The 22275-nt window shown below is 45.1% G+C and overlaps 1 protein-coding gene across 4 annotated transcripts in view; it reads left to right on the plus strand.

Moving 5' to 3' along the window:
* Nucleotides 1-22275, plus strand: part of NKIRAS1 (NFKB inhibitor interacting Ras like 1) — a 231405-nt gene that overhangs the window by 196038 nt on the left and 13092 nt on the right. For 2 of the 4 annotated variants that reach the window (XM_069648858.1, XM_069648859.1), the window contains one exon: nt 12536-13425. The exons of 1 other annotated variant lie outside the window; for it this stretch is intronic. In XM_069648858.1, coding sequence (XP_069504959.1) covers nt 12536-12778 — 243 coding nt within the window. In that variant the 3' untranslated portion in view covers nt 12779-13425. Of the gene's footprint in view, nt 1-12535; nt 13426-22275 lie in introns of those variants that run through there. One more of the 4 variants, XR_011303416.1, reaches the window with a different exon arrangement.

Consider the following 22275-nt stretch of genomic DNA (forward strand, 5'->3'; position numbering starts at 1 on the left):
TTTCCAGTGAGTGGTTCATGCCCAACCTGCACAGACATGTGGCAAATGTCATTAACTGTGCAACTTGACAGAAATATACATCAGGCCATACACTTAAGGCCCTGAGAGGAACAATACCCCGTCCAACTGGCTCATTCAGACACCTGCATGTGGATTGCTTTGATATTGTCCAAACATGCAGGGGGTACAAATATGTGATTGTGTGTCCCGTAAACAGATGGATAGAAACAGGATCATGCGCCCACTCAGATGCCATATCAGCTCCAAAATTCCTTGTAGACGAAGTGTTCCCACGATGGGGAGTGTGTGAGGTGCAGAGATCGGATAATGGACCTCATTTCGCAAATGAGCTCTTTACAAAAATCACATCCCCATTAGGCATAAGCTCGGTTCGGAGTATCACCCGCAAGCGAATGGTGTTTTAGAGTGCCTCAGTGGCCTCTTGAAAGACAACATAGCAAGATTGCACGACACACTGCATAAGGACTGGCTGTACTGCCTTCCACTGACTTTTTGCCCTATGCAGTCAGCCAGGCTAAAGCCATCACCTGACTCCTCGTGAGCTGGTGACAGGCTTCAGAATGCATACGCCAATTTCCCTGCCAATGCGCATGCAGACATATGCCCAGAGCGCTGAAACTGTGTTGGGTAATTAATTGCATGACTATTTGATGTCCATGACTAAATGCCTTTTTCATTTCTCGACACGTAAAGGAAAGGCAGAGGGTATCGCGAAAGGCACAGAAAACGAGACAGAATTGAATCCTGCCACAGTTATCCCACCTCTTCAATTATTTCTTGGGGACCTTGTGCTGTGCTGCAATTACGTGCGTAAGTGGCACCACCATAGGTTGACAGGTCCTTATGTTGTGACTTACTCCCACGTCAGTGAAGCAGCAAGACCGCAAAGTTTGGGTCCACCTAAATGATATAAAACCATACAAGTGTGCCGCCTCCCTGCCCAGCTACCAGTACCCAGAGGGAGAAGAGAACGATAACAGACCCAGAACAAGAGCCCAAGTGCAGGCTGAGCAAGAACGTGACAAAAATAAGGAACTCGAGAATGAAGGAAACATAACTTTAGGCTGCACCACGTGCGGAACATTAATGCTGACCAGTCTAGTATACAGGTCTATTTTTTTAATATTTTTTTGGGGGGGCACTATTTTTACACTTTATGTTTTTATGAACGTACTACATAATGGTGGAAGTTATTTTGAAGAAAAATAAATTTTTATTGTCATTATCATTGGTTGCAAATGCTTTGAAAGAAAGTTACTTTTTTCAATAATCATTATTGTTGAAAGACTATACAGCTCGCCTCACTCATATTGCAAAGTAATAAGTAATCTGTAGAAATGTTCCGTTATCAGTATGTTCCTAAAACCCTGTTCAATAAGATGTAGAATACATTTACAAATGGTTGACATTATGGTTATTATGATTCTTCTGTTTTCCTTTCCATCTAACACTGCATTTGACTGACTATGAGAAAATAAATGTCCCTATGGCATAGCGTTAGTGAAGAAGTACAAAAACAGTTACATTTTCAGCTAGAGCAGGATATTGTATTTTGGCCAATTGTGGAGAAAGTAAGGGTCGGGAGAAGTATTTGAGACGATGAATATTACATGAAAAGATACTTTGATGACTCCATAAATATGGAACAAAACTCTTGGTATAGATCAATAGAGCAGGTGGGGAGATCGAGTGATAGATGTTTTGTTTGCTCACTTATCCCCTATGCCATGACAGCCTTTTCGATTATTTATATCTCAAGACGTACCTCAATCTAGACCACAGTGCTTGGTACATCTCGCAGTGTGCCAGACATGAGGACAGTTTCAAGGACAATCAGCCATAGTAAAGTATTTCACAGGGTCAGAATTTCCATACATCGATAACTATGTAAAAGAGGCCCACATGATGGAGAATATGAGAATGAAAAGTAAAGTGCTCCAGTACACATTATAAGGCCCAAATAGAGGAGATTTACAAATAGTTGGTCATCAAATGTTAATCTGTAGAGATGCTCAGCAAATACAAGGGAAAGTATTCTCCTCGGGAGGATGGGTTGATGGAATAATGGGGTGCAGAGCAGAGGTAGTGCTGGCTACACCAATAGAGGTGATAAAAACGTTGGCACTGCTGTACTCGTGGACCATTACTGGGCCTGCGGTGTAAGAGATTGCCTGCAGCTTCCACCAAACTGGTGTGGCACATGTACAATCGTACTACTGAATGCCTCCCTGAATGCACTAAATGAGGCTGACATTGGGACTTTTCCCTTGTTGGCGCACAACAGGAAGAAAAGATTCCTAGACCTAAAGTGCATGAAAATAACTAATTACTTTTCCAAGAAGGCCAATGCTGAATTTGATGAAATATCAGAAGAGCATACATCATTTGGTAAAACAACAACGTTCTTCACATCCTTTCTAATGCCTGGCCTGCAAGCGGCAGAAAATGCACACTGGATCCGGATAACTACATGGGAACTGTTACAAACTATTAATCCCACAGTGAAAGGCTTCAGTGCCATTAAGGAGGAGTTAAGAGCGGTCAGACTGATGACCATACAGATGTTTTGGGCCTCCTCACAGCTATGGAGGAAGGAGTATGCACAAAGATAGAGCCATGTTGCTGTACGTATAATCCCGCACATGATGAGGAGAATGGGACCTTGACAGATGCCATATACTTCTTGCAAGAGCAGCATGATAAAATGGAGGAGGGAAGTGAATGATGTTGAGGCTGAGTGCTGGTTCAGTTACCTATTCACCGGGATGCCTACCTGGCTGACAGATGCATTAAAATTACTGTTGGAAATCTTGGTACTGGTCCCCGTAACTTTTGGCATCCTGAGAATAGTAATAAGCAAATGCATAAAGGAACTCCAAATGACTATAATGGTTAATGTGGGTTACACCATACATCAGTACATTCAAACTGATGACGACGATTACTTTTACATGTGACCAGTGAGTCATCCAGTTCTACTACCCACTATTACACTGAGCGCTGGATAAAATGCATATGCAGCACAAGGAGGTAGCTTGAGGGGGGTCACCAAAGAGTGGCTGCCCAGGGATGGCTGTTGTGTGATGAGAAACCAATGAAGGAATGGTTGATGACTCGGCCAGAGGGGGCGGGGGTAGTGTAGAGAGGCATTTATAGACTGGAGTGCCTGTTGAAGCTCTGCCCACCTACTTGCCTCCTAAGAAACAAAAATATAAGGTGAGGCAGGACACATTTGAAATTGCACTCTAAACTCTCCTGGAAATGCAGCTGCCATAAAGAACAGCTTGTTCTGCTACACAAGTAGGAAACAGTTCCTAACATGAAGAAATCTTTTGCACAAATAGTGTGCTTTTAAAGTAGGATAGATTAGGTGACCGGAAAGCGTGTATACAGTGAGGGACTCATCACACAAGTAGGGCAGAAGATTGCAGGTAGACAAAGGATGCTGCGTAGACATAGGAAGGGATGGCATATGACAGGCATGCACCAGGAATCGGTAAACACGCAGTTAAGAAGGTTTCATAGGTAAGCTCGCTATTAAAAGAAATACAGTTAATTCTGAGAAAATCTGCAGTGGCTGTGACAGCTAGTGAAAAGGAAATTGAAGGCCGAGGGAACCAAAGGGGAGTTTTTCATGAACATGGCACAGTGTTTTGAAGTCCATGTGACGAAAGGAGCTGCCCTGAAATATCCTAGTAGCTGACCGATCTCAGTCCCAGCAACCGGCTAGGCGTAATGAACAAGGCACAGATGTGGCTAAAATAATAATAAATGCACATAGAAAAACCTGAAACGCAGCCAAAGTGAAATGACTCATAACTCAGGTTATTCATAATGTGCTAAGGCAAGATGGCGTGTCTACTGTGCAAGACAGGGAGGGCTGGAATTTGGCAGGCTCGCAAGGACAGAAGCCTTAGAAAAGTCAAGAGATGTAATAGCTGCGATAACATGGGCCATTTCCTTGAAGAACAAAGAGCAACATGCTTGTTCCTCTCACCTATATCCATATTTCTTCATTCCAACCGATAACATGTAACCTTTTCACCCCCGAAGTAGTTTTAGTGCCAACCAATGATATTTAAGAATTGTGATGTAGCACATTTAGTGGGATGTCTATTGCGTGGGACCTACTTAGATAGGGATTTATCCAATCATTCTTATGGGACATGTATGAAATATATGTAGCTTAGCAAGGAGAGCCAATGAACAGTAAGAGATAGGGTTTTGAAACTTGGCGATCATGATATCAGAAGTGACTCCTTTGTAGTATATAAACTGCTGTTTTCTGTTTAAACGTTGGAGAACCTTGAGTGAGAGCCTGTCTGTTGGTCTTGTTTTTCCTCCAGCTTTGAATTTTAATAAAAACTGAATTACCTTGCATTTTGCATACCACATCCTCTTTGTCACCTCTTTATTGGCAAATACCAGATAAAGGACTGTGCTGTCTTTAGGGGCTCTGATTTACACAGTGCACCCAGATAAAGTGAGTTTGCATAGTCAAGTCTGGGCATGACAATGGACATAATTGCAGCCAGTCTGTTGGGGGTAGGTGAGGTAAGGGAAGATGCATTTCAGGAGCCTAAGGTGGAAATTGCAGGATTTTGATACAGAGTTTGGTGCGATTCCATTGTCCAGCTTATGTTTCTAACAGTGGTGGTGGTCTGGGGGTGTGGAGGAGGCCGGCCGAGGGCGGCCAGGGAGTCGGTTGGGGAAATAGAGCAGTTTTGCTGCATACCATGATCTGTTTTACCTGGGTTCAGAAGGAGATGGTTAGCCGTCATCCAGTGGTCATTATCTGTGCAACATGCTGCTGGGTCAGTGCAAGGGTAGGTGGTCGATGAGGAATTCTCAATATGTTTTGTGTGTCATCTGTATAGTTATAGCAGGTGAGGCTGTGTGAGCGGATGATTCTGGGCAGGGGGGTCAAGTAAAAGTTCAAGACAAGGGGAGAGAGGCAGGTGCCTTGGAGCACTCCAGTGTTTACTGGGCGTGCAGAGGAGAGAAAAGGGGGGAGATGGGTGATTTGCTGTCTATTAGTGAGGAATGAGGTGATCCAGGTGAGTGCTGAATCTCGTATTCCTAAAGAGTGCAGTCTGTCAAAGGGGATCACGTGGTTAATGGTGTCAAATGCTGCTGATAGGTCAAGAAGAATGTGCTGCAAATCCTTCTGATTCCCCTGTGACTTTGAAGTAATCCCAGAGAGATATCAGCATGGTTTCTGTTCTGTGGTGCAAATGGAAGTTTAATTGCGCGAGGTCTAGGAGATTGTTAGATTCCAGGAAAGCATTGAGCTGCGAGTATGCAGCGCGGTTGATGTGTTTTGCCAGGAATTGGGTGTTGGAGATTGACTTATAGTTGATCGGTAGTAGAGGGTTGAGGGAAGCTTTTTAAAGCAGAGGTTTGACATGCACAGTTTTGAAGGATTCTGGGACGTTGCCAGAGGTGAGGGAGTTGTTAAGAGTGGACCTTGTCAATTCTCCTGCACAGGTCGGCGTGAAGATTTCTTTGAGGCGAGGGGCGGGTGACAGGTCGAAGGGGGGGGGGCGGAGGGTCGGCTGACTGATAGTAGTTTCACAAACTCCTCGCTTGAGATAGGGTAGAAAGAAGGGTTCTCGGCGGTGGGCAGAAGGGGTTGACGGTTGGATCTGGAAGAGCAGATATAGGGTGGGTGGACAGGATGGAGAGTTTGGTGTTGAGGATGGCCGTCCTGTCTAAGGCTGATTTGTGGAAGTGTTCAGGCAGGGAGTTGTAGAGCATTTGTTAGAAGGCAGTCAGGTCTGCGGTCCAGGGAATGTTCAGGAATTCTATGATGATCCTGTGGAGCTCTTTGCTGCCACTGTGGCAGTTCAGGATCCTTTTATTGTAATAGGCTTTTTTGGACTTTTCGGATCTCTGATTTGTAATTTCTGTGGTGGTGGGCGAGTGCTGATTTACTTTGCGGGGTTCAGGAAGCTTGCCATTTGCGCTCAAGGGAGCAGTTATGGGTTTTTAGAGTCTTTAGGTGGGGGTGAACCATTTGGGGGTAGGTCCTTTGTGGGAGGGAGTGGACTTGAAGGGGTTAGGGGAATTGGGGAGTAGTTTAGCCAGGAGTTGAAGAGCTCTATGAGTAAGGGTCTAGCTGTGGTCAGGATTGAAGGGATGGCGCTTAGCAGTGCCTCAGCCATGTCCGGTAATACCATGACCTTGTCCAGCACTGGAACTGAAATGTAGGGGTAGAGGATGGCTTTGGGGTGGAGCAGTGTGAGGAGAGAGAAAGGTATGGAGGAGTGGTCTGTCCAGATTAGGGGTTGGGGTGGACGTGGCGATGAGGTTGGAAGAGCTGAAAATAGCATTGAGGGTGTGGCTAGCAGTATGCGTGGGTCCTGAAGTTGAGTGCCTCTAGGCTGTTGACCTGGGCTAGAGTCATGGAGTTGTTAGGGAGGTTGAACCAGATGTTATAGTCTCCCAGTAGGATGAGTGCAGGATGGTCAACTAAAATGGCTGCTAGTGAATCGCGTAGGCTGTTGGCGAAAGATTTGTTTTTTTATTTTTTCGATCAGGCTGTGATATTTTATAATTATAGGGACCCAGCTGTTCAAGCACTTCATATGGTCCATGCCACCTAGATAGCATCTAATTATCGGATGAGGGAAGAAGGACCAACACTCTCTGCCACATGGAGAAGGATCTTATCACTGTTTCCTGTCATAATGTTCCTTTTGATGTCTTGATTTTTAACCATATTAAGCTGATTATTTTCCTCACAGCTGCAATTTGTTCTTTCCACATTTGGGCTGTTGGAGATAAGGGAATGGTGGCTCTTTACCTCTCTTCCCAGGTTTCCCGCAACATGTCTAACGCATCTCGGGGTTCTTCGCCATATAACAACTCAAAGGGAGATACTACAGTGGATGACTGGGGAGGTTTCCTGATGGCGAACAGGGCCCAAGGTATCATGACATTCCAATTTTTTCTGTCTGCTTCAACCCATTTCTTTAGAATGGCATTCAAAGGTTGGTTGAAACTTTCAACTAACCCATCAGTCTGGCGATGATAAACCGCGGTTCTTGGGGTGTTTTAACCTGAAGATTATCTTTTACTTCAGCCGCTGAGTTTACTCATAAAAGTAAAACCTTGGTCAGTTAGAATTTCTTTTGAGGACGCATTCCCGGAGAAGAATGGTAATAAATGCTTCAAAATTTGCTGGGAATTATTATTACTTAAATGGAAGTCTTCGGGATACCTGGTTGCATAATCTAAAATAACCAGGATATATTTATTACCCAGTTTCAATGTCTAATGGTCCTACTATGTCCAGCCCAATTCGAGAAAAGGGAACATCAAAGGTTTTAAAGGAGCAGGTGGCTGCATTTTAGTACTTGTCTTTTGACAAAGCTCACAGGTGCCTATGAACTTTTGCTATTGGCATAAATGCTAGGCCAATAAAATCTGTTTACAATTTGTGCTTGGGTCTTTGTTATACCCAAATGTCCCTTAGCCAAATAAGCATGAGCCATATCCATTACAATGTCTTTATGACTCCTATGTATCACAATCTGAGTTCTGGGTTTACCAGAGGGGATCCATATCCCCTCTATACAGTAACACACTGTTTTGGTGAAAGAAAATGGACCACCTTTCTTTCTACCTTCTTCCTCACTTGTTACCCGACTAAAAGGTTCTGCTAGTAAAGGATCATTATGCTGGGCAAAAGCTAAGTCAGGAATAACTTCTTCTTCCTTATCTATATGCACTGGAATGTGTGGTTTAATTGGCCTGTCCAAACCCTTGAGTTCCTCTTCCAGTTTGTTCACAATTCTTAACTTCTTCAGGCTTTAAGAACAAAAGGAGCACGTGCCAATATCACCTGTGCTATTCTTTTCCCAGACTTGATTTGGTATGCCGTCTTTCATTATTTTGCATTAACATCTTGTCTATAGTTGGAGTCAATCACCCCTCCAAACACATCTAGTCTATATCACCTGGCCAGGCCTGACTTAGAGGCAGGGCGGTAATAGGTACCCTTGGGGGTAATCGGGATCAAATCCGTGGGGATCAAAGCTCTTTCCACTGCTTGAATAAACTCTCCACTACTGTTATAAATATCAAACCCAATGGAATTTTCAGTAGCTATAGTGGGGGTTGAAACTCTTTTGGTACGTTTTTCAAACTTGAGGGTTCCTCAATTTATATCAATTGAGTCCGATCCGACTCCTGACACCACATGTGAGGGGTCAGCAATGTGAGGCAGACAACTATTGGATGATTGTTAAAAATATGGCATTTTATTATCAAATTGATATCAAATGCCTCACTATCCCTGGGATCTCCCTGCCTATCAAAACATAAGGGAAACCCTCGAACACAGGATGTCTGTCCCTCACACTTATACATCAAATATGCAAAAGAAAACTATATGGCAATTCAGATAACATCAACAACAGTCTCTTTTGATATTCTCTTACTAACCTGGGTGAGCTCCCTTCCCCAGGATTCAAGGAAGACTCAACTGCAGTGCTCAAGAAAAAGAAACAAGGAAATCCATGTATGAAATAGTCTCAGTTCAGTTATTGATGTCTTCAATGTCAAAGTAAGGTTTTGTTAACCAAAGTTCCAATGATAGAAAAGTTTGTCCTCTTGGTGATAAGACTTTCCACTTCACCAAAATAGCATTCATGTCATTCCAGGCCACTATGCTTTGCCACAACTTGGAGTTGTTAAAGAAGAATTTCCACAATTCAAAGGAAATGCAACTACTGTAAATGTTCTTGAAAACAGAGTTTTTGGTTAACAGTTGGTACGTCTCTCTTTACAAGATTAATAGTCAATGTAGGTATCTTCACAGCACTTGTACTTCCACTTCATTTTCTACAAGAATGTACCATGAGGGTCTACTCCTCATAGTGTTAAACCTCCATGTGTGCTACTGAAGTCTCACATCTACTGGCAACCAAATGCACCACCACCGTTTCAGTACTTTGTGTTACCACCACAGTTTCCTTAGGACAGAGGGCAGCCTATTTGCCACTCTTATCGGTCTGCAACAATAACAACCTAGAAGTGCCTTATGAACACACTTCTCTCTTCCTCTTGCGATCTTTGGCAATGTAGCTTGTATCAACTTCAAAGAATGTTTATTAGTAAAGTTTCCCTCCCCCAAACTTGCCTTTGTCTCTTGGCTTACTGTTAGTCAGAACAATTACCCAGAAGCTTTTTTGCCACTCTTTGCTACAGGTAATGCCTGCACACATGTATTTTATGCAATGCTGATGTTCCATTTGGCTCACAGTGCTGTTTAGACGGTTCTCTGGGAAAGGCTAGTTTTAGTCATAATGGGGAAATACCTGTTTCACTCTTGCCTTGTCCAATGCCTCCTGTCTTCAACTCCAAAAACAATGCTTAAACACTTAACTTCTCTATGTTAGCAATTGTTTACTCCATTAATATTGATTCAGAGATCACTTTTCCTGTCAGAATCGTAATTTCGCACATACGACCACTTCTTCGTGTGCTTTACAAAGATGTAAGTTTAACAATTGCTTTTCGTAGCATTTGCTCTTCATGCAAGTGAAAGAGGAGAAAACCAGATCACACGCAGGCGCTATAATTCAAGTGTCCCTTTGTTAAGACTCCCTGAACAACTTCTCATCACTTCTGCACTTACGCAAGTGATTATTTAGCTGGATATTGTTACCGGCAGCGGTCGCCCTTTGAATAAGAATGCCAGGTTTGACTCACCGGCTTCTGCGTTCCCTTCTCTGTATGTTGCATGACTTGTACAATGTCTGGCTTCACTTGGGACCCACACCATTCCTTGTTGAAGGCATCTCCAGTCCGGCCACTTAATTAAGGCGCTCCTCTTGCTCCTGAGAACCACAGGTTCACAGCAACTCCTCACCACGGTCTCCGACACACTTCCTGCTGCGCAATCTCTGCAATTAGGCGCACATGGGGAAAGACAGCCTTCCTGCACACCTTCCGCTGCGCAGCCTCTGCACACCAGAGTTGAGGGTAACAGGATCCTCACAGGACAGGCAGGTGAAATCTGCTGCATCAGAGTCCCAACGTCCCTTTAGCTCTCCTACTTCTGCCTGGATTACCAACACGGTGCCTTCTTCGTTCTGCCTCTGTTACTACTGCATTCACTCCAGCCACAGTTCCAGCTCCTTCCAATTGCCTGCACCTGAGGGGGCCTTTTTTAGCCACTCGGCTTCCCTCTTGTGTGGGCTATCGGGCTTAATTGCCTGACTAATACTACAGCATAACTCTTCAGCCCTCTTCCTTGTCCCAGTATTTATAGGATTATGGGACTTGTAGCCCTCAGCAACAAGGTTGGACTGTCTGACTTCTAATGTTGTACAAATAGCCATTAAAAGTTTGAAGTTATGGGGAAAGTTCTCCCGCCCACCCCGCCGCCTTGTGATCCTCCCCCAGTACACCAGCCTTGGGGTCGGGATCCGGAAGCGTCTGCCCTTCCCTGCCCACATGAGAAGGGTCCCAGGCCAGGTTTCTGGGAGGAATCATCACTGATTCATCACATAACCCAGGCATCTGATTATTCTGACGCAGCTGTGAGTGCATGGATAGTGAAGGCTTTCATCACCAAAGCATTTGACATCTAGACTGTCTATGATGAATAATGCAATAGTGAATCTGATGGCACCCAGCATTATCCCTCTCATTGCCTTAGGGCTAAGAATCTCATTCTAAGCTATCTGGCTAACTCACCTGATGCTCATGAAGTCATGCATATATTTACTACCTATAGTATTCAAAATATGACATGTTTGTGTCGTACCGTTTGATAATGCGACCAGCTGTAGCATTTAACAGAACAAATGGATCCATGTGTAGCATCTAGGCACTGGATGCTTGAGATATTGAGGTAATAGTGAGCTTATTAGCTGTTTGAGCCCTGGTACGCTACGTTGCTGGAGAAATGCTCTCTGTTCAACTTTGGTTCTGAAGCACGTCATTGAAACTGTTGCAGCTAAAGTGCTGGATGATTAAGCTTCAGCTTGGCGATCGCCTACTATTACTGCACTTGGAGGCAGAAGGAATACTACATTAAGAGAAGTAATATTAATGTATTATTGTGCATTGGCACCGGGGTGACTGTCGTCGCCAAACTAGAAATTCTGAACACTGACTGGTGTAAATCCCATGTTGTGATCTTTTTTTATAGCCCCTCCTCACCCTGATCACTGCCTGCTTCCACACACATCAACCTTAACTTTAATGTCTCTACTGTGTCTGTCACACATCCTCCTTTGCTTGGTTCTCCCCATGGTGTAGCTCCCTTTGTGCCTTCTATGATTGGTATCTTGTGGTGTAGTTTCTTTTGGGGCGTAGGGGAAAGGTTTGCATTCCCTACACTTACCTTCCTATTTTGGCCAGTGATAATAAGGGATATCCAATTACTAATCGGAAACCCTGTGTTAACATTATGTGTACTGTTTGTCTACAGTTTTATAATTGTATTACTTTTTTCATTAGAACAGGAATATTAAAATAATATTTTCTTCCTGCTAGAACTCTCGACATCCTCATCTGTATGTCCTTGATTTTTTAACCTTGTAGTTTAAAATACGGTCAGCCTCTCTCTGTCCCCTCATCCTAAATAGGCAGTACACCACTGAGGTCTAGGAAAAGTAACAGCTCGGAGGGGAGAGCTAGATATGGTTGGAGAGCCTAATAGGTTATGAAGTAGCAACATATCCACTCTATCCAGTAAACCTTGCCTGTACTTGGTTTGTTTGATAATACGTTCGGGAATACGTACAGGGTGTAAGAACCTACTTTAAGGTCCCCTTTTGTGCATTTCTTTCATTTAATGACCCTTGCATTCTGAAATGTGTAGTCTTGGTTCATTTCAACTGAGCCAATTTGCGTTAAGAGCCCAGATGCAATGCGAACTGCTAATTTTGACACTCTTCCCAAATCATTGTGTGCGTAAAGGATTGTTTTACCTTAGTTAGTAGATAAGTATTATGCAGCCAGATAAGTACGGAGGAAGGCTAGTCTGAGGGTGTTTGCATTGACACCCCTGATTTAGAACCTTGCTTAAATCGTGGGTAAAGTACAGAGCTTTCCACCTCTCACTATCCACTCTTCTCAGGTTACCATAAATCTTTGTTCTTCAAACTGTCTGGCCAGCCCCTCTAGAGGGTGGCCTGTAGGATGTACAGGAGGGGTGGCTGTGATGACGTTCGAAAATGGAGGACGGGGACTGCCTCTTATAGGAAAGATAAGCGGATATGGTGTTTGGGTAGTCCCGTCATAAAATATTTTTAATCATAGGGGGTTTCGCATGAAAACGTTTGAAAACCACTACCATGAATCCTACATCACCTCCAAAAGGGTGGTCTCAATGATAATAGATGTTTAAGATTGGGTTTGGTTTTGAAGGTTAACTCACAGAACAGTGTATTTTCTGTATAGAAATATGATAGTCTGCATTGCTTTAAAATGTGACCTAATGTAATGGTGTCCCAAATTGGAATGACACTGTATTGCGTTTTCCCCTCTCGTGTAGGTGAGCATAGTAATCTTGGGGAACAAAACTGACCTCGTCGAGCAACGACAAGTAGACCCTGAAATGGTGCAGCAGTGGGCAAGGTTTGAGAAAGTAAGACTGTGGGAAGTCACGGTGACTGAGCGAAAGACCCTGATTGAGCCATTCACATTCCTGACCAGCAAGCTGGCCCAATCTCAGAGCAAATCTTCCTTCCCACTACCTGGGAGAAAAAGCAAGACCAACACCACATCTGACAACTGATGACATCTGTAGCTGGGATGAAAGGATACAGAGAGACTGCTACTCTCTACGGGCACTGTTCCTCACACTCTGGAGACTTGTTACAAAGTACCTCGGCATTGTGGTTCGTGAATAGTCCTCAATGTAATCAAGGTTTGGGCAATGAACCACTTCTTTTGGGCGTGAGCTAAATCAACTGCACCAGAAAAAGAAGCCCATTGCTTATTCAGATACCTTTTGCACCAGAGGCGTTGCTGCTGGAACCTGCTTATGCTGTTACGGTACCACTGCCACGCTGGTTTAATGGATCATTTTGGGTGCGAGAGGTGGTGCTCGGTCATGATGTATGGTATACCCAAGTGGTTGGCTTCACAAATGTTTGGACAGCCAAAAGTTACTAATGCATCAATCAACATCGACCCACACCAACCACGTAAATCGACTGTAGAACTCAGTGCTTGTCGAAGGATCAAAACAAAATCTAGAATACGTTTGACAGCCACGTTCCACTAATAACCACTTTTTATCTTTCAGCTGCTTACTGCTTTGCTGCGGTTAGTATCTTGTATCATTCACAATATAGCTGTGTAAATACCAACCTGTGTATATTGGCTAGGTCTTCTATTTCGGTATGTTTATAATAAAAGTGGTGGTATTGAACTTCACAACTTAATTTCTTATAAGAAATGTGATTTATTCAGATTGTGTTTCTAAAATAGTGACGTGTTCAATATTGCAACACTGCTTTAGAAAGCAGCTGAATGAAAGAGAAAGCGGGACATCTCTAAGGTTGCTATGATAGACAGTGGTAGGCGGTGTGAGGTTCAGTTTACAAAGTACAGCAATGGGCAGGCGTGGGAAAAGTTGGTATCCATATGGTATAAATAGTTGGTACCTGTGACTTGGAGGTACAAATACCTAAAGTGCCACCTTGAATTCAACTTTTGGCTAATGTTAGTCGGGGTGGATCATTGTGACATCTCTTAGTACAATGCCACCATATCTTTGTTGAGTTCAGGAAATCTTGCGTGAAGGCTATTTTGTTTTTGGTAGTATCATATTTAACTGCAAACTGAGAGAGCTATTTCCTTTGGTATAAGTGTATGGGAATCTTAATATCACTGACCTAACTTGTAAGCAATGCAGCTGTCTGTGAAGCGGGAAATGTCCTCCACTGGTTCAGTTGAGGGTATTTGTGTTTAAGAGCCAATGAGGTACTGTCTGGCAAGTAGGAGTTCGTTATTTTTTATATTATTCGATTGATGGAGATTTCCTGCTGCTGGTTGACAGGTTGCTCCATATCTGAGTTACATAGCAGGAGAACACTGGTTTTCTGGTCTTTCCATGCACATTTTTGGGGTTTGGAGCCTGGAGAGCCTTGCCTCCTGGTTCTATGTAGGTGTGATGGCTTTGAATACGAGGCAACCGTATCTCAAAGAACGCTCTAGAAGTACAAACAACCCGTGCACTGCGCTCAGGGTTTCAACATCTTATGCTGGTTCCTGGGCCTTCCCACGGCTGGCAGGCAAAGTCAGCTCATTCCGCTGGGAAAGGCTGTAGGCCTGTTTACACCTGTGCCTGCATCTCCTGCTCCATACCATTAAGGAGTCGAGGGGGCTGCTCTCTGTGGCACTTGCTTTCATCATAGACCAGACTGAAGCCTGATGCATTGTTAAGATGGCTGCTGCTATCTTCCACCATCTAGCACTTTACCTCGAGCAGGGAGGAGTGCCTCCTGCCATCCGCTCTGATTAGCAGGCCTAAGCCCATTTCCTCTGCCTCCCCACAGCAGGCAGGTGAAGCTGGCTCATTCCACCTCGGAAGGGCGCTGGGAAAGGCTGTAGGTCTGTCTGTGCCTGTCCGGCCGTGGCCGGTGTGCGGGCCACAGCCCTTTTTTCCCCCACATGGTGTCGGCCTCCTCCGTGACTCCTGAGTACAGCACTATCCTGTCTCTCTCACACTAGAAAGCCCGGCGCTTTATCCTCATACTCATGGCTCTCACTTTTCCACCCTACCTCAGCACTAGTCCCTGCGGTTACCCCTCTTGCTACCTGGAGTCCGAGCGCAGGCTCTAATGTGCCTTGTCACCATGTTTTCAAAGTCTGTGCATTCTTCCCCGTGCCATCAATCCGTCCAGCCTTGCTGTCTCCCCCAACCCCTTTTTTGCCAACACTGTTGCACCGCCGCACGGATCCCTTGCCATACATTGTACTCCTGGTGTACATCCCGATGTTGATGGTGCTTTGCCGACCCCCTCCCTCTGGGCCTGAGCTATGTTCAAGTTTCTGCCTGACTATGAATCACCAACTTTGACTCTATGCTATTCTGTATCTTTGATGCAGACCCTGTACCATGAGGTGAGGTTTTTCAGTTATGCACACTTAGCTATTTTGACTCTGTGGCTTTGTATGCCTGATGTAGCCCCCCGTACCATGAGGTGATGCCTATTCCACCTACGTTTACAATGTAACCACATAATTTCTTCACACTTTCTGTACTGCACCTTGCACTTTCTGTAATTAGCGCCTAGATGCCTCAAGGCTTTGTGCGCATAATAAATGCAAAAAAGTAAATAAAAATACTCAGTAAATGCATCAAACCCATCCGTACGGGTGGTAAATAATTTCAGGCCTTAGCACCTGCATTATGCAACTCTCTTCCTACCTCCATGAGGTCTGAACCTTCCTTCCTATCCTTCAGGAAAACATTGAAAACTGTATTCGCTGAATTTCTTTACATAAAAGCAACTCTCTAATTGAGTGACTAATGTATATTTTCCGCCTCGAAGTTTATGCTTTGTTCTTCAATCTTGGTATTTGCTATTCTGCCACTCCCTTATCTGTTTTGGCACTCTGGTATTGCGCTTTGATGATTCATTAAATAATCGTCTGCCCTGAAGCTGATGCTTCAAACCAGCATGAATTCATTTTACTGGGGTGATGCAGGCAAATTTGTTTGTGCCATTACTCAGCATGTTGGACTGCTTTCAGAGAGGCCTGAATGACTGCTGCGATGCCAGCCAGTTTGGTGTTGTCACTGATGTGTGCGAGAGAAACAGGGCCTGGAGAGTGGTTTTGAAGCTGGTACAATGCTGTTTGAGTTGCCTTGGTGTCATAGGTATTGTACGCCTTCTTTAATCTGTCTCACACATTCCCAAACTCCATGCAAACCAGATGCTAGACTCCCACCCACCCTTTCTTGCAACACACGTAGACTCACTGAAGCCTGCCTAGCCCCCACACTGGTGACACACCTCTCCAAGAACATGACCTCACGTGATAACCCACAAGCCCTAGCCTCAATGATCCTCACAGCCCTCATACAGACCATCGACTAACATGTACCGCTCAAACCTAAAACACCCAAACCATGTAGAAAAACCAACACCTGGTTCACAGAAAATCTCAGCTCCCTACGCCGGCTAATGCGTGCCCAAGAGCACGTCTGGAGAAAACATCCCACACCACTCAACCTAGAGTAATTCCGCACTGCAGCCAAAACCGTTAAAAACGCAACAAAAGCCAACTCCTGCAGTACAAGAATCACTATCCCCAGCTCTAGCCCTTAAGATCCATTCGCCATACTCCAAGAACTGGAACACCCAGCTCCCACCCAATCCCTCATTCATGTTGACAAAACTTGGTGCTCCACATTCAAGCGGCACTCGCAAACAAAATTATCAAACTGCTAGACAAAATCCATTCCAAGCAACAACTTCTCCTTTCCAAACCCTCTCACGCCCCCAGCCTAACCATCCCTCCCTACCCCTGCAAACACCCCTCACAAATTCCACTTCACAGCCAGTTCCTCTGAGGACATCTCCACCACAGTCCAACACCTCAAACCTTTAAACTGCAGAAGTGAGGCCGGCCCGGCCCACATAGTTTAACCTTGTGCTGTCCCCTTGCTCCAACCCTAGCTGATCTTGTCAATGCCTCTTTCCGCTCTAACAATGTTCCTAACTGCCTCAAAACAGCATGGGTCTTCCCCCTCATCAAAAAACCATCCCTCGATCCTACACTCCCCACCAACTTCCGACCCATTACCACCGCCCCCTTCCTTCTCAAAATCATTGACCGCGTAGCATATTCCCAAATTCAAAACTACTTTGAACACCACCAACTTCTAGGCACCAGACAATCGCTGCACTGCAATGCCGTCCTAGACCTTAAAATTCAACTTGAGCTCACCCGCGACTCAGGCAATTTAGCTATTCTTCTCCTAGACCTGTCTGCAGCTTTTGTCCTTGTGTGTGGTTTTTTTTAATGCACCCTTTTTTTATTGTTTTCATCAAAGAGAAGAGAAAAGAAAAGGAAAAAAGAACAATGGGAACATAACCATCATTGCTTGACATAACACAAACAACTTGACAGAACATAAATTGCTGGGCATTCTGTGGAAGTCCATCGTGAACCTGACACACCTTTCCAGCATCAGTGCTAGTCCATTAACACTCTCCTCCCATTTACCCCAGATCTTCATAAGGCACCCCCTATCATTATACACACGTCTTTCCAGGGCCATGCACAGCACCCCCTATCATTATACACACGTCTTTCCAGGGCCATGCACAGCACCCCCTATCATTATACACACGTCTTTCCAGGGCCATGCACAGCACCCCCTATCATTATACACACGTCTTTCCAGGGCCATGCACATGTCCATTTCGGCCTCCCATTGATCCATCTGAGTACAGTCCGGAGACCCCCACAATATAAAACTAACTTTCTTTATTAGTCCCATGATGTATTAGTCCCATGGCGACTGCCATTAATGTCCTTTTGTACTTTGAAAGCCCCTCCTCGCCCCATATACCTACCAAGTATTACACATTTTGGGTCCCTAGGGACTGCCACATATAGTGCATTTGACAACTTTCAAAGGCACTTCCCCCACAACAGTTTTGCCCGAGGGCAATCTAAAAGGGTGTGATAAAATGTGCACGCTACCTTCCACACCGTGGACAACAATCGTCGTCAGCCCAGTTCCACCCACAAAACTTGGTGCAAGAGTAGTAGACCCTGTGCAATATCTTATACTGTATAAGGTGAAGCCTGGCTGACGTGCCAATATCCCGAGGAAACATCAAGGCCTCCACCCATTCTTCAGAGCCTACATCACCTTCCCACCTATCCTTGAGGGGGGACAGTCCCTGAGCCCCATATGTATATATTACTTGATATAACGTTGACGTGACCTTTGTCTCGAGTCACACAGGTGGGTAGCACTGTGGGAACTCACTCAAGAGAGGAAACTGGGCACTCACAGCGTGCAACAGCTGTATATTCCTAAAGTGTTTGCCAACACCAATGGAAAACCTCACCTGCAGCGCCTCAAAGGGAAGGAGACCATCCCCCTTTACCACATTCACCAGTTTCCAAATCCCCAATCTCCCAGTGTCTAAAGTGAACCATCTTAAGGCGTTCCGGGAGAAGTGCACCCACACAAGGGTTGACTCCGTGTCGGCCTCCCCCACCTATAAATATGCGCATTTGCCCCCTCCCGCACCTGCTGCACATGCTTTGACATAAGTGGGAGAGCCCCCCTCTACTCTTCTTTCCATATATAACCTGCACTTGGGTCCTTCCGCCAATGCTTCCCCGTTCAGATACAAAGTGATGCAACCCAGGGTCACTGTGCAGCCAGTTGTTCAAGACTCCTAACTGCGTCATCCAGTAATATTGCTGCAGACAGCATAGGCCAGTCCCTTCCTCCCAAACCGATCACCTGTTCTATGGGATGGTACCCACTTTAGAGTCTGCAGCCACATTTACCTGATCTACCGGGCCCCTGACCCCTTACTCTCATTCGAACATGACATCTCTTTGATCCTCTCTGCTAACTCCAAACCTACCTCTAAAATCATAATCCTTGGAGACCTAAAATTGGGCCTTTATGACACTACTGACGCTAAAGCCCACTCCCTGTCCAACACCCTGGACACTGCTGGATTCACACAACGCATCACACATCCTACCCGCAAGGTTGAATCCTAGATTGGCTCGCTGACCTAAACTGCAGCATCACAATTCTCTCTTAATGTATCCTGCCCTTGGTTAGATCACAATATCATCACCTTCCAGATACCTGCACAGCACACTATGCTCCCCTCCGCTGCCCGCCATACAAACAAGAAACTCTAGAAACATTACCCATGAAAGCATTCTGCCCTTCTTAAAACCTCTCCTAGAACGTGACACACATCAGCGACCCTACCATCCTGGTTGATAGATACAACCAAACCCTGACCACTGCCATTGACACAATTGCCCCGCTGACCAACCGGAAAGCTAAAGCCTGTGCCCACGTCGCCCCAGACCTGAAAAATCTGTGCACCGCTAAACGCAAAGCTGAAACCTCATGGAGAAATAACTCTAATCAACTAAACCAAAACCCAATTTACATCCACAACTAAAGCTTACAAGCACACCATCCTCCAAGCAAAATGCTTAACATATAACGCGCGAATTGCAGAAGCTAATTCCAGTACCAGGGAGCTCTTCACCATACTCTGTGACCTTGAATCCCCAGCCCCACCAAATACCAACTGCACCAACGACACCACTTGGTGTAATAACATGCAACTTGCCTTAATGGGTAAGATATCTATGCTTCAAGGTAAAATCCAGCAAATAATTAAACATACTGCCTGCTCCCAACAACCTTCTTCACCTGAAACCCCAAGGCAGAAAGTCCACCGTCCCTCTATTTCAGTTCAAACCTCTCTCAGAAAGCGATGTCAGAACAATAATAAAGGATCTCAAACCGTCCAGATGTCAAGGAGACATCTACCCTGCTCCAGTCATCAAAGACTGGGCAGAAGCTTGAGCGCCATTAATTTCCTCCCTCATATATGTCTCCTTCTCCACAGGCATTGTGCCAGCTAACTTAAAAGATGCCTAGGTTCTACCGCTCTTGAAAAGGCCCACACTAGACCCTCATATCCCTACCAACTACCGCCCCATCACCACGGGACCATTACTATTGAAAATACTAGACAGAGCAGCCTATCTGCAGATCCAACAATACCTGGAATCCAACTGCCTTCAGACCAGGCCATGGGACGGAAACCGCCCTACCTGACTTAAAAAATCAACTTGATGAATCCAGAGACGCCGGCAAACTTGCCCTCCTCCTATTGCTTGACCTCTCAGCCACCTTTTGATCTGGTGGAACACCAAATACTTTGCAAGCACCATCACTCTTCAGCCCAATTCTCTACCAAAGCCACCACTTGGATCTCCTCCTTTTTATCAAACAGAACAATGAGAGTCTTCTCCGCCACTTTCTCATTCAACCCTACCCCTGTCACCTGTAGTGACCTGTAGTGTCCCACTAGGCTCCTACATACAATACCTTTACAAAGCCACTTTCCGACCTACTCGACGCCCAGGGAATCTCCTACACCAACTACGGACGACACCCAGCTACTCCTACTCATCACCGGTGACGACACCACCGTCTCTGACTCTTTGATACAAGTATACCAAACTATCCAAGCATGGATGGCAACACACATGCTATGCCTCAATGATGACAAAAATGGAGCTGCTCTTATTCGGCTCTGCAACCCTCCTAAACAGACTCCACCCAGCATACAAATACATTGATATTGATGGCATAACTATCCAAATAGCCAGCCGAGTCAAAACCCCTGAAGTATAGCTAGACTCCACCTTATCACTGTCCAGGCAAGTCAATGCCATTGGCACGTCAGCAGCATACATAACAAAACGTGCCTGTGCTTGTCGTCCGTTCCTCTCCTCAGAAAGTTGCCTCACCATATCAAGGGCACTGATAGAATCCAGGCTGGATAACTGCAATGCCCTTTTTTGCAGGCACCTCAGCTGAGACTATCAACAAGCTACAAGTCATACAAAACAACGCCAACATTGCCAAAAAAGAGAACATTTTCGCCAGCTAGAAGAAATGTACACTGGCTTCCCATCAAAGAGCTCATCAGATTCACAATTCTGCCTATAACTCACAAATGTTTATCAAACTGTTCCCCAAGATGCCTTACATCCAAATTCACCAAAACCTGAAATGCCAGACTTACTTGCTCAAACTACACGAATCGACTCAACACCCCCAGATTCCACATCCAAGTGCTGGTGGAGCCATCTACCTGGTCATCGCCGACAAGAGCTGGAACAATCTCACACCATCCTTGAGACTTGAACACTTGTACTGGGCATTACAACTCTGCTTTTCTCCCAAGATCCACAGCATTTCCGACCATACCCCGACTCCATCCTGTACCACCCAAGATCTCTCAATGATTTTTTGATTTTCTTTTTCATGTCAAACTGAGCTATTGATTGTATCAAAGTGCCTTGATACCCCTGGGTTTAGCACGCTCTACAAATACCAAAATATATAAATAAATTGATAAATGAGGAGATACCTTGTGCCAAGGAGGTGGCCTTAGAAACCAGGAGTAAAGGTCTGTGTTGATGGCAGTGCAACAATAGACCAGAGTTCAGGGACAAGAATGAGTGGAGCGGCAGTAGTAAGCAAAAGACAATGGGGGAGTTTGAGACTGTTGAAAGCATAATGCTACCTGCCCTGTTTTCAGCACAAGCAGCAGAATTAGTGGCAATGATTATGGAACTAGAGAGACATGAGGATGAGGAAGTTAATGTGTACTCTGACTCTGCCTACATGATGTCCACCGTGCATTCTGGACTATCACGGTGGACAAGGAGGGGCTCCCTGCGTGCGGACCGTGCAGCCTGCCGCACTGTTAGAAAAATGGATTCCTGCATTATCCAAACCAACCGAGGTCACTGTGGTAAAGTGCTTAGCACACACCATAGGCCCCGATATTTCCAGTGAAAACGCAACAGCAGAGACAGAGGACAAACGTGCAGCATATTTGCAGACATAGTGGAGGTACCAAAGTGCATGAAACCACATGCAAAAATGATGAAAGTTACAATATACTGCCAATAGCACAGTTAATTAAGATACAAGGACAAGTATTACCAGAAGAGCAGGAATTGTGGGAAAAGTGGGGCTGTTTATTGTGCCCCACGGATCTACTCTGGCGACAGAGAAACACAGGGAAGCCTATAATGCCACTAGAGTTTCTCACAGTAGCGCTGGAGCAATTGCATTATCCAGCACATATTCCCCAAGAGTGCATCGCAGGGTAGATTTCCAGTGAGTGGTTCATGCCCAACCTGCACAGACATGTGGCAAATGTCATTAACTGTGCAACTTGACAGAAATATACATCAGGCCATACACTTAAGGCCCTGAGAGGAACAATACCCCGTCCAACTGGCTCATTCAGACACCTCCATGTGGATTGCATTGATATTGTCCAAACATGCAGGGGGTACAAATATGTGATTGTGTGTCCCGTAAACAGATGGATAGAAACAGGATCATGCGCCCACCCAAATGCCATATCAGCTCCAAAATTCCCTGTAGACGAAGTGTTCCCCCGATGGGGAGTGTGTGAGGTGCGGAGATCGGATAATGGACCTCATTTCGCAAATGAGCTCTTT

Source organism: Ambystoma mexicanum, chromosome 2q, assembly GCF_040938575.1.
Source record: "Ambystoma mexicanum isolate Mex_15411 chromosome 2q, UKY_AmexF1_1, whole genome shotgun sequence".
Taxonomy (NCBI): Eukaryota; Metazoa; Chordata; class Amphibia; order Caudata; family Ambystomatidae; genus Ambystoma; species Ambystoma mexicanum.